Source organism: Schistocerca americana, chromosome 6, assembly GCF_021461395.2.
Source record: "Schistocerca americana isolate TAMUIC-IGC-003095 chromosome 6, iqSchAmer2.1, whole genome shotgun sequence".
Classification (NCBI taxonomy): domain Eukaryota; kingdom Metazoa; phylum Arthropoda; class Insecta; order Orthoptera; family Acrididae; genus Schistocerca; species Schistocerca americana.
In genome coordinates, this window is record NC_060124.1 from 208,583,482 (window position 1) to 208,596,950 (window position 13,469).

Sequence of the window (13,469 nt, forward strand, 5' to 3'; positions counted from 1 at the left end):
GACGACATCATATTTGGGTGGAACATCAACCAAGAAGGGATGCAGCTAGTCCGCAACAATGTTCACGTAGTCCTCAGCTGTTACCGCAAGGTTCATGGAAGACCAAGTGCCATCCCCCACAGTATTAGTATTACAACGATCTGCGTCCATCAGGCCGTGTACGTTTGAAGCATGTGTTCCCCCACGTGCGATCGTCGACCTGGTGTAACAAGAAACGTGATCTATCAGACTAGACTACACGTTTTCATTGATCATCGGTCCACTCTCTGTGATCCCGCGCCCCTTGCTACCGTAGTTGACGATGCCTTTAGGTCAACAAGAGAATACGTTGGCTGAATGCTGTGGAGACACATGTTCGACGCATGGACGACATCGTAATAAGCATCCCTGGCGTAGAGAAACAACTGAAGGAGAAGAAAACCAATAAGTCACCAGGTCCGGACGGAATCCCAGTTCGGTTTCCCAAAGAATGCTCTACAGCACTGGTCCTTTACTTTGCTTGCATTTATCGTGAATATGTTGCTACTGTCCAGTGCAAAGCGCTAAGCGACTGGAACAAAGTGCAGGTGACACTATCTATAAGAAGGGCGAAAGAACGGACCCGCAAAATTACAGACCAATGTCCCTAATATCCGTTTGTTGCGGAATCCGTGAACATATTCTCGGTTCGATTATAATAAATTTTGTTGAGACCGAAATGCTTGTGTCCACGAATCAGCATGGTTTTAGAATGCATCGCTCATGCTAAACTAGGATTGCCTTTTTTCACGTGACAAACAGCAAACTATGGATGAAGGACAAAAGGCAGGTTCTATATTACTAGATTTCCGCAAAACATTAGACGCGGTGCCCAACTACAGGTTGTTAAAGAAGGTACGAGCTTATGGATGACATTCACAGATATGTGAGTGGCTCTGAAGTTATGGGACCCAGTATATTGTCCTTGATGGCATGTGTTCAACAGGGACAACGGTATCATCCGGAGTGCCGCAGGGAAGTGTGATAGCACTGCTATTATTCTCTATATAAGTAAATAATTTGGTCGACAGGGTGGGCAGCAATCTTCGACGGTTTGCGGGTGATGCTGTCGAGTACGGCAAAGTGTCGAAGCTGAATAACTGTAGGGAAGCACAAGATCACTTAGACAAAATTTCTAGTTGGTGTGATGAATGGCAGCTAGCTCTAAATGCAGAAAAGTGTAGGCTAATGTGGATGAGTAGGAAGAACAAACCTGTAATGTTCCGACACAGCGTTAGAAGTGTCGTGTTTGACATAGTCACCTCGTTTAAATATCTGGACGTAACGTTGCAAAGCAATATGAAATGAAACTAGCATGTGGCGACTGTGGGAGGGAAGGCGAATGATCGACTTCGGTTTATTGGGAGAATTATAGGAAAGTGGAGTTCATCTGTAAAGGAGGCCGCATATAGGACGCTAGTGCGACCTATTCTTGAGTACTGCTATAGTGTTTGGGATCCGTATCAGGTCAGGTTAAAGGAAGACATTGGATGCAGTTCAGAGGGAAGGTGCTAGATTGGATACTGGTAGGTTACTGAGATGTTGCAGGAATCGCTGGAGGGAAGGCGACTTTCTCTCCGTGAAACACTATTCAAAAAATTGGAGAACCGGCATTTGATGATGAGTAAAGGGCGATTCTACATCTGCTGAAATACGTTGAGTCGTAAGGTGGATTGCGGAATAGCGATGTAGATGTAGATATTGAGTAAACTGTGTGCTCTGAAACACATGTGCCAGCACCAGCAGTGATCTCTGATGTCAGAGCTCCTGCTGGCATCCGCCCGTGCAGAGCAGGCAAGTCACCGTCTTCCACGTACTGTGATGAGATGTGGACGTCCAACATCTTGTCGCCTACTCACGGCTTCACCGTACTACAGCCGTTTCGCACGGATGCTCACTACAGTAGCACGAGTAGAGTCGACCAGCTTTGCCGTTTCCTGTACGGCCCTTCCCAACACTATCTGCCCCTTTGACAAAAGTCGATTTGTCAATGGATTTCACCATTCGTGTTCTGTATCGTCACTAGAAGGATTCCCCAGTCCTCTACTTATAAACTTTCCTTTCTCGTCAAGTGCCCTCAACGCCGAAATAACGTATGCAGTTAAAACAGTGATGTAGCGATGCAAGCAGAGGTAAGGTTATGACCCATCAACAATGTCAAACATTCTACAGCAATAGTGTCAACAAATGGGTTTCTCGTTGGGACAAATGTCTTTGTCACCAGGGTGACTTACGTTGAGAAACAAATATGTAGAATAAAGATGTACAATGTTAATGAAGTTTGCTTTATTTAAAAAGCTTCAAAAATTTTCATATACAAAGTTCGGAGGCATTACTTTTCAGTACTCCCTCCTATGTCCAAATGCGAGAACGGTTTCTAAATCTTTCCGTAGTGTGTGCCTGCGGCGCGGCGTTGGTAACCATCCAGTATTTATCTACTTTGCGTAAAAAACATTTTCAGACTGGCAAGTTCACCAGCCTTCGTCGTTAATCCACGAGGCGGGTTCTATCCTTGGCAGGCTCACCTCCCCAAAACCCAGAAGCGGTGCATTAACGTGCTCGGCTATATCGGCTGGTCATAACTCTACATATAGGGTCATTCGTTGACGATTTTACAAACCTTTATGGATTAACGGAGAAGGCTAAATGTATCGATTTATAGGTGAAGAACACTGATCCAGAAACGTTTGTGTCGAAAGTTTAGCGAAAATCGTCCTACTATATTCTACAGTGCAATCTATGTACCGCTGCTCCTGTCGCTAAGATCGTAGAGTAGGCAACCTTAGAAGTTGGTAAAACTGAACATAACTCCGGCCGAACAGGCCATGAAGCCCTCACGAACCGACCGGTCGCCGTGTCATCCTCAGCCCACAGGCGTCACTGGATGCAGATATGGAGGGGCATGTTTTCAGCACACCGCTCTCCCCGCCGTATGTCAGTTTAAGAGACCGCAGGCTCTTCTTCTCAATCAAGTAGATCCTCAGTCTGCATCAGATGGGCTGAGTGCACCCCGCTTCCCAGCAGTGATCATTGGACCAGATGGTCACCCATCCAAGTGCTAGCCCAGCCCGACAGCGCTTAACTTCGCTGATCTGACGGAAACTTGTCTTTTAGAAGTTGATAGCATAGACCAAAAAAAGAAAAAAGTCTACTAAACGTAGGCTCTAAAATAAACACATTATGGTCTATGAACACTTGTTCATCTTCGATACGATGAAGCACATCTCCTCTACTGAAAAATCTTTGGTTTCCATAACTCTGGAGGAGGAGATATAGGCCAAACAATATACACCAAATATCCAGTAAATATGAGCTCTAAAATGCATGCCTAAAGAACTAGGGACCTTGTGAATATTCGTAGCACCGGACGAAAATACACTTGAGACATTCGCTTCGACACTGTAGTGCGTTCTTGCAAACCGAAATTTATTTATGGATGCGGTCGAATGGATACCACAACCCGCACAAAATATTGAATCACTTTCTTAAAACATGAACAATCTGAAATACTGAACTTGCAAAGAATCGATGTCCACTGGAACGACATGTGTATTTGTTACTGTCTCTAAACACTGTCACTAAACACTTGGTATAATACTGAATGATAGTCTCATCTCAGTGTTCAGTTGACTATAACCGTCGATATACACTTTTCGATTCTAATGCGACTCGCGTTGCTGGATGTGAAGTAGGACGGTGGTATCCTCGTAGGCGATGATCAGTGAATGGGTGAGCGGGACTGTGCTGTCATGTAAGTAAACTTCCGGCTGTGGCTGCATATGAAATTTCTTGAAGGCATGTCAACGCCGATGTCTCTCAGTCGTTGCTGCCTGAGGAGCGACTCTCCTTAAATGTGGTTCCATCATGAGGTACCAACTTTGACGTGGGACGTCTGTCTTCGGACAAGACAGGCTGAAACACATCTCTTTTATTGAAAGAGGGTCCCACAGCACTTAAAGTATGCGCTTTAGAAGTCTTGTTTACTTGACATTTTGTTTCTGTGGTCCATACTACTTCGTCTATTACCATAGGGTGTCTTAGAATCAAGTTTATATTTGAAGAGCTCTCTGCACATGCACAGCAAATCTGAGGAGAGTGGGAGGGAGAGGAGGGGGAGTTATGTTCATTGCTTGTTTGGTCTTTAGGAATTCGGTCGATATGAAGCACTTCTCGGGAGCGTACCGCTCGTTCTTTATGCAAGAATTTTACACCACTGGCCATTAAAATTCCTACACCAAGAGGAAATGCAGATGATAAACGGATATTCATTGGACAAATATATTATACTAGAACTGACATTGATTAAATTTTCACGCAGTTTGGGTGCACAGATCCTGAGAAATCAGTACCCAGAACAACCACCTCTCGCCGTAATAACGGCCTTGATATGCCTGGGCATTGAGTCAAACAGAGCATGAATGGCGTGTGCAGGTACAGCTACCCGTGCAGCTTCAACACGATACCACAGTTCATCAAGAGTAGTGACTGCCATATTGTGACGAGCCAGTTGCTCGGCCACCATTGACCATAAGTTTTCAATTGGTGAGAGATCTGGAGAAAGTGCTGGCCAGGGCAGCAGTCGAACATTTTCTGTATCCAGAAAGGCCTGTACAGGACCTGCAACATGCGGTCGTGCATTATCCTGCTGAAATGTAGGGTTTCGCAGGGATCGAGTGAAGGGTACAGCCACGGGTCGTAACTCATCGGAAATGTAACGTCTACTGTTCAAAGTGCCGTAAATGCGAACAACAGGTTACCGAGACGTGTAACCAATGGCACCCCATACCATCACGCCGGGTGATACGCCAGTATGGAGATGACGAATACACGCTTCCAATGTGCGTTCACCGCGATGTCGCCAAACACGGATGCGACCATCATGATGCTGTAAACAGAACCTGGATTCATCCGACAAAATGACGTTTTGCCATTCGTGCACCCAGGTTCGTCGTTGAGTACACCATCGCAAGCGCTCCTGTCTGTGATGCAGCGTCAAGGGTAACCGCAGCAATGGTCTCCGAGCTGATAGTCCACGCTGCTGCAAACGTCGTCGAACAGTTCGTGCAGATGGTTGTTGTCTTGCAAACGTCCCCATCTGTTGACTCAGGGATCGGGACGTGGCTGCACGATCCGTTACAGCCATGGGGATAAGATGCCTGTCATCTCGAGTGCTTGTGATACGAGGCCGTTGGGATCCATCACGGCGTTCCGTATTACCCTCTTGAACCCACCCATTCCATATTCTGCTAAAAGTCATTGGATCTCGACCAACGCGAGCAGCAGTGTCGTGATACGGTAAACAGCAATCGCAATAGGCTACAATCCGTCCGTTATCAAAGTCGGAAACTTGATGGTACTCATTTCTCCTCCTTACATGAGGCATCACAACAATGTTTCACCAGGCAACACCGGTCAACCGCTGTTTGTGAATGAGAAATCGGTTGGAAACTTTCCTCATGTCAGCACGTTGTAGGTGTCGCCGCCGGCGCCAACCTTGTGTGACTGCTCTGAAAAGCTAATCATTTTGCATATCACAGCATCTTCTTCCTGTCGGTTAAATTTCGCGTCTGTAGCACGTCATCTTCGTAGTGTAGCAATTTTAATGGCCAGTAGTGTACAAAAACGGTGATTCGGCGACTGTGCGACGGAGGAAGTTTTGCAGTGATCGTGGATTGCGTAATGTAAATGATGCTTCAAGTGTTCCTCTTATCCGGAAATGAATCAAAACGTTTGAGTAGACCGGTTCTACACTGGCCAAACCGAAATCTGCGCGGTCAAGGCCATCGAGAACTGGCGAATCCGTGGAGAGTGTAAATCGGCTTGTTCGTGGTTATCCTAACTTCTCCTTTTGTAAGAGTGCAAGTATTTTAAATGTGCGTAGATCATTACTGCACCGAATTCCACGGAAAAAACTTAAACTGCACCATTACAAAATCCAGTTGGTGCAAGAATTAAATTCTCAAGATGCCGGACATAGGCTGCAGTTCTTTAACAGCATCTTGTTTTCTCATTTTCGCCTGTGTGGTCAGCTCAATAGGTAAAATTAACGCTACTGGAGTGCAACGACATCTATAAAGAATCAAGAGAAACTTTCGCCAAAAGTTACTCTATGGGTTGTTATGTCAGTTCGAGGAATAATTGGTCCGTAGTTTTTCAAGGAGGAGAGCGGTCGTGCAGTTACAGTGAATTTGGACCATTATTTGACGGTATCAAGGAATTTTTTCGTGCCTGAACTGCAAAACTGTCCTGGTTATAACCAAAGAACGTGGTTTGAGCACGACGAGGGTACAGCACACACACTCATGAAATTTTCCCTGGCAAATTGATTTACAGCAGGGGTGACATAAACTGGTCCCAACGCAGTCGACATTTGGGCCCCATGGATTTTTTCTTATGGGGATAAGTCAAATCTAAAGTGTATGTTGATAACCCGACTTCTCTGTAGCAATTGAGAAAGATATTTGTAGTCAAAGTGGCGGCTATGCTACTTCTTCATCGTCTAAATGAGTGTCGTAGGTGTGCTGAATTTCTTTTAACCCCCTAATGCCGAGTGTCGCGAATCCGCATCTTATCAACGCTGCGCTAGTAACTGGTTAACTGTTTTTGAATGCCGTTGCCGGTAGATGCTGATTCTTCATGGAGCTACCAGAACTTCTGACAAGCGCTGCATTCTCCTGAGTATTTCGAGTACATCTAAAGCTCACAAAAATCTCATGACACTGAACGGCATTAACTAGCTTTTATTAGTACTATCAGTTTTGGGCGTAAACCATCACCTGGTACGAAAATATTACTTAAAATATTTCATTTGTCATTAATATTGAAACAGAAAGCATTGAATATTTTATTTCACATGAAACGTGTAATAAGAAACTCATTCGTAGAATTTAGAAGTGCAGCAATTGTCTTAGTCATATGAGATGACAACAACATATCTCGTATGAATAGGACGACTGCGGCACTTGTAAATGCTATGAAAGAGTTCCATGTTACAAGTTTCATTTGGATTAAAATATTCAATGCCAATGCTTTGTGTTTCAGTTCTTATGACAAATGAAATGTTTTAACTGATTTTCATACCAGATGACAGCTTACGGCTGAAACCATTAGTACTAATAAAATTCAGTTGATGCAATTCAGTATCATGAGTTTTTTGAAACATATATCGACTGCTGAAAATTGCCTGAAAAAAAAAACTACCTCTAAAGCAACATGATTTTGGATTTTTATGTTTAATCTAGAAATTTGATGAGGCCTTAAGGGGTCAAATGACACTATTTTAAGAAGTAGGTTCGTAAACTGTATTTCAATAATAAATAAAAATTTTACCGATATACTCCAACCCCTGTTTTCTTTTGAGACACCCTATATTTAAAGCAAAGTGAGACACCCCGCTTAACCAAATGGCTCTGAGCACTATGGGACTTAACATCTATGGCCATCAGTCCCCTAGAACTTAGAACTACTTAAACCTAACTAACCTAAGGACGTCACACAACACCCAGCCATCACGAGGCAGAGAAAATCCCTGACTCCGCCGGGAATCGAACCCGGGAACCCGGGCGTGGAATGCGAGAACGCTACCGCACGACCACGAGATGCGGGCCCGCTTAACCCGCAGGACAGGACAGATAGTATAAGTTGTGGAAAGGGGCCAAAATAATGGGCTGTCAGTTACACTCGAACATACAATTTTATTATTTCATCAAACATTACAAGATCCCAAAACAATTTTTTAAAACACACAGCTTTAAACTTTGGGACATAATTACCGGCTGAAAGCCACCTTGATTTAAAAACGTCTGAAGGGCAATAACTAAAAACGGAAACATAATCAGAAATTTAAAAGGCAAGCCTCATCTTAAAAGAGTTCTTTAGTTAGGCTGAAGTAACAAGTTAAATTCAAATCGGCTGAAGGCCTAACACTTAAACTGATTTTTTAAAATACCAAGGCCTTACGTGAAACTGTTCTCTAAGTTAGGTTGAAGGCCTTAGAGACAAGTGAAACTCAAAATCGGTTGAAAGCCAACAAGCCAGCACTTAAAATTCAACAACATTAAAACCTTTAAAAAGCCAGCGTCTTACGTGATACAGTTCTTTAAACTAGGCTGAAGGCCCTAAGAGCAAAACAATGCTAATTAAAAAAATCGGCTAGAAGCCATACAAGTACAAACAACAAGAAGAAATTTAAAAAAAGGGGAAGTACGCCCAAGGGCGCTCAGATGTTTGAGGGTCGGACTGGAATTCGAGCACTAACGCTCGCTTAGGTGAGACAGGCAGTCGGCCCAAACAGTTTCAATCCGCTGGGAACTCAACCGACAGACAGTCAACAGACCAATGATCAAGATCAGTTCCGCTCCACACTTGCACCAAAACTCAAGCGATGCTAACAGCGGAGATTGCAACTACAACCAGAACGGATCACAGACAACCCATAAGCGGTGGACGACCCAAATGCGCGTGGTCTAATCAGATGACTGACCAAACGGCCAAGCAAGGTCGTTGCCACTCAAGCGTTTGTGTCGGCAGTCGTCGGGCGAGTGATGGTTATCCTGTCCTTCCTCCCTATTCCACCCCAACCGACCAATTCAGAGCCAGTACGCCGACAACCTTAAATAACTTGTCAGTCAAACCAGATAAACTACACACAGTTTCACGAACACCTTCACGAAAAACTAGTCAATGCTGACGGCAGTGACTGAGCAAAAAAGGAAGAAATCATGAGTTGGCAGACACAGCCACCCATAAGCGTTTGCCGGCCAAATATGTCCGACAAGACGACCGACCGACGATCAACCAAAGTCGTCCCCACTCAAATCAAGTGTGTCGAAAATCATCGGCGAGTGGTGGCTGTCCGCGGCTCCCTTGCGCTGCATGCCCCACTAGTGCTACAACGCGACTGCGCCAACCGACCAACTGCTACACATCAGCACGGAGCCAGCACTAAAATAACTGGGCAGTGAATATCAGAGGCTACACAAAATTTGACAAACACTTGGACGAAGAACGCGACCAATGCTAAAACTAGTGAGTGTGCAACCACCAGGACGAACCACGAGTTGAGACACACACTGCCAACCCGTAAGCGATCGGCGAGCAAATACACGTCGTCCAGTAAGACAACCAACCGACGGTCAATCAAGACCGTCCAGAGCCGTGTTTGCCGGCAACGGTCGGGCGAGTCATGGATATCCGAACCTCACTGCCGCTCCAACCCGACCGAACTTCTGCCGAGTCCGAACTGTCCGACTGCCAGGTTCGAACTCCACTGGTGGCGCGTTCCGACTAACTTCATTGCCCGGTCCGAAATGGACTGCTGGTGCGTTCCAACTCGTTGGACGACACACGACGACCAGGAAGTAATAGAACTCCAGCAAAGATAATACGGCGGGGCCTACATCTACATACATACTCCGCAATCCACGATACGGTGCGTGGCGGAGGGTACCTCGTACCGCAACTAGCATCTTCTCTCCCTGTTCCACTCCCAAACAGGACGAGGGAAATGACTGCCTATATGCCTCTGTACGAGCCCTAATCTGTCTTATCTTATATTTGTGCTGTTTCCGCGAAATGTAAGTTGGCGGCAGTAAAACTGTACTGCAGTCAGCCTCAAATGCTGGTTCTCTAAATTTGCTCAGTAACGATTCACGAAAAGAGCGCCTCCATTCCTCCAGAGACTCCCACCCGAGTTCCTGAAGCATTTCCGTAACACTCGCGTGATGATCAAACCTACCAGTAACAAATCTAGCAGCCCGCCTCTGAATTTCTTCTATGTCTTCCCTCAATCTGACCTGATAGGGATACCAAACGCTCGAGCAGTACTCAAGAATAGGTCGTATTAGTGTTTTGTAAGCGGTCTCCTTCACAGATGAACCACATCTTCCCAAACTTCTACCAATGCCTGTTCGTGGCTATCCTTGATGCTTTACTGGATTTGGAAATGGTTTACACCAATGACTCCATGGTCAACAGATGAACCAATGTTGTCAACACACATGCAAGGTGCAGTGAACTATGGTCCCTGCCGAACGGATGCAGTGTATTCACTGCAGAATTAGTGACCTCTCAGTCACTTTAATTCTAGCGTCAGTGAGGTGTTCTTAATTGCCAGGGACTCCCTGATTAGTCTTGAGGCTATTGATCAATGCTAACTTCAACATGTATTAGTTATGACTATCCAGAATCTCCTTCCCCACAACTGCCATTACATGCTTGTCCCACTTCATATCTCTCTGCAATGTTACGCCCAAATATTTGATCGATGTGACTGTGTCAAGCGCTACACTAGTAATGGATTATTCAATATCAATAAGCGCTGCTGCTGCCGCTCACGTGCCGGCAAGGCAGCAACTCAGTGACACCAGTAATAGAAAATTAATAAAACGAGGCGGCAGTACGCTAAAAACAAAGTGTTAATTAAGAGGTGGCACGAACACAAGCCACGCCCGGCTCACAAAGGGCTTACAGTAGAAGAAATGTGTTTCACAGTGTCGCAGATGAACAACAGCCTAAAGCTATTAAGGTATGCAGTTTAGAGCGCAGGTGTACTAGACATTTCTGCGTTATTTTCACCCGTACGGTCTCCCTGACGGTTGCCCGCAATACATACTACAAGTACCAAAATGATTTTCACTTGTAACTTAGGACCTGGTCGTTTCCGGCTCATGATCCCTCATCTCAAATCGATACGTTTATCCCATGTCCATCATCCCTGAGCAGTGACAACACTTGCAAACTTTCTGGCAGATTAAAACTGTGTGCCGGACCGAGACTCGAACTCGGGACCTTTGCCTTCCTGAAAGAAAGGATATTGCTGAGACATGGCTTAGCCACGGCCCAGGGGATGTTTCCAGAATGAAATTTTCACTCTGCAGCGGAGTGTGCGCTGATGTGAAACTTCCTGGCAGATTAAAACAAGTAGAGTCTGGAAGGTAGGAGACGAGGTAGTGGCAGAAGTAAAGCTGTGAGGACGGGGCGTGAGTCGTGCTTGGGTAGCTCAGTCGATGGAGCACTTGCCCGCGAAAGGCAAACAGTTTTAATCTGCCAGGAAGTTTCACATCAGCGCACACTCCTCTGCAGAGTGAATCTCGTTCAGGAGTGACAACACTTGTTCACCCTGTATTACGTGTTACGCCGCACGGCCTCTGGGCTGGCACTGGCAGCGAGTGTTCCGAGGCGCTCTCCTGCGGCAGGTGGCGAGGTGGTGACGGTGGCGCTGTTCGACCCCGCGACGGGCGCGCTCGACTTCGGCTGCCCCGGGTGCGGCGCGCTGGCGTGGCAGGGCGGCCAGGTGCCGGTGGCGCGGCGCGAGTTCCGGCTGCGCGTCGTCACCATCGAGCCGGCCGCCTTCCTCAGCGTCGCCTGCCTCGCCGTCGTCGGCATCTCGCTCGCCGTCGCCTTCCTCGCCTTCAACCTGCACTTCCGCAAACTCAAGTACGCCCCGCCTGCCGTAGCTCTGCCGCAGTCTCCACCAGTAGTGCTGTCGCCTAAATAAACCGTGCCACAACTGTCGAGCCAGCAATGGCAAGAGTTTACTCTAGTAGCCAGACACTGTGTAACAGCTCAAACGTCCCCTTAGAAAAATTATACATGACTGTGCTTAAACTGACACACAATATTTTTTAACGCAACGCAATCTGACTTTCAATAATCCCTACAAGAGAATGGCCCTGACTAAATTAACCTATACGTTTCACAAATCACTTACCTCACAAAAATCTTCATAGCTCGAACTACTGCAATGCAGCAAGCGCCACTACTGCCAGGTAAATAAAAGATTCAAACTACTGAAGGCACTAACTACTGACAGGCATAGTTAGCAAAAGAAAGATTTTGATAGAGAACAAACAATGTATTTACCTTAATAGTGTTCAAAAGTCATAATATATATATACAAGGTGTTACAAAAACGTAGGGCCAAACTTTCAGAAAACATTCCTCACACACATATAAAGAAAAGATGTTATGTGGACATGTGTCCGGAAACGCTTAATTTCTATGTTAGAGCTCATTTTAGTTTCGTCAGTATGTACTGTGCTTCCTCGATTCACCGCCATGATTTCATACGGGATACTCTACCTGTGCTGCTGGAACATGTGCCATTACAAGTACGACACAACATGTGGTTCATGCACGATGGAGCTCCTGCACATTTCAGTCGAAGTGCTCGTACGCTTCTCAACAACAGATTCGGTGACCGATGGATTAGTAGAGGCGGACCAATTCCATGGCCTCCACGCTCTCCTGACCTCAACCCTCTTGACTTTCGTTTATAGGGGCATTTGAAAGCTCTTGTCTGCGCAACCCCGGTATCAAATGTAGAGACTCTTTGTGCTCGTATTGTGGACGGCTGTGATACAATACGCCATTCTCCAGGGCTGCATCAGCGCATCGGGGATTCCATGCGACGGAGGGTGGATGCATGTATCCTCGCTAACGGAGGACATTTTGAACATTTCCTGTAACAAAGTGTTTGAAGTCACGCTGGTACGTTCTGTTGCTGTGTGTTTCCATTCCATGATTAATGTGATTTGAACAGAAGTAATGAAATGAGCTCTAAGATGGAAAGTAAGCGTTTCCGGACACATGTCCACATAACATATTTTCTTTCTTTGTGTGTGAGGTATGTTTCCTGAAAGTTTGGCCGTACCTTTTTGTAACACCCTGTATATATCAGTCCATGATATCCAATATTACAAATTTACTGTCTCTGTCCAAAACTCCGCCATCTCACTCCCCACATCCACCACTGCTGGCGGCTCACCTCCAACTGCGCAACGCTATGCGCTGTTAACAGCCAACTGCCCAATTCTACAATAGCAAATTCCAACAATGCCACCCAGCCACAGACTGCACGCAGCACAGTCAGTGATTTTCATAAAGAGCCCTACGTGGCGTTGGCGTTACCAATATAAGAACCGAAACAGCCTACTTACATAGCACCCATGCTCTCCACACAAAATTTTACAAATTGTTTTGGGCACTGGCCAATACATATTTGTTAAAATTTTTCTCGCAATTACAATAACAAAGAAATCGAATGCACACACTTATTGATACAATGTTGGTCAAAAGCTAAAGTTTTCTCACTGTCCATAAAGACAGTCCTGATCGTTCATCATAGTAAAGTTGCAGTGTTTTTCTCAGAGTCTAGCAGTAAAATAAAATGCACACGGAAGTAGTGGATTTCCACAGCCAACTGCCCAACACTACAATAGCAAATTCCAACAATGCCACCCAGCCACAGACTGCACACAGCACAGCCAGTTATTTTCATACAGAGTGCTACGTGGCGGTGGCGTTACCAATAAAAGACCCTAAACAGCCTGCTTACATATGTCGCCTAAATAAACCATGCCACAACTGTCGAGCCAGCAATGGCAAGAGCTTATTCCAGTAGCAAGAGAGTGTGTAACAGCGTCAAAATGCTCGCTGTTATTTCGTAATCT

General features: G+C 45.7%; 1 protein-coding gene across 1 annotated transcript in view; it reads left to right on the forward strand.

Moving 5' to 3' along the window:
- Positions 1–13,469, forward strand: part of LOC124620054 (gamma-aminobutyric acid type B receptor subunit 2) — a 434,547-nt gene that overhangs the window by 261,646 nt on the left and 159,432 nt on the right. Inside the window, exon 10 of the mRNA XM_047146721.1 lies at positions 11,214–11,454. Coding sequence (XP_047002677.1) covers positions 11,214–11,454 — 241 coding nt within the window. The remainder of the gene's footprint in view (positions 1–11,213; positions 11,455–13,469) is intronic.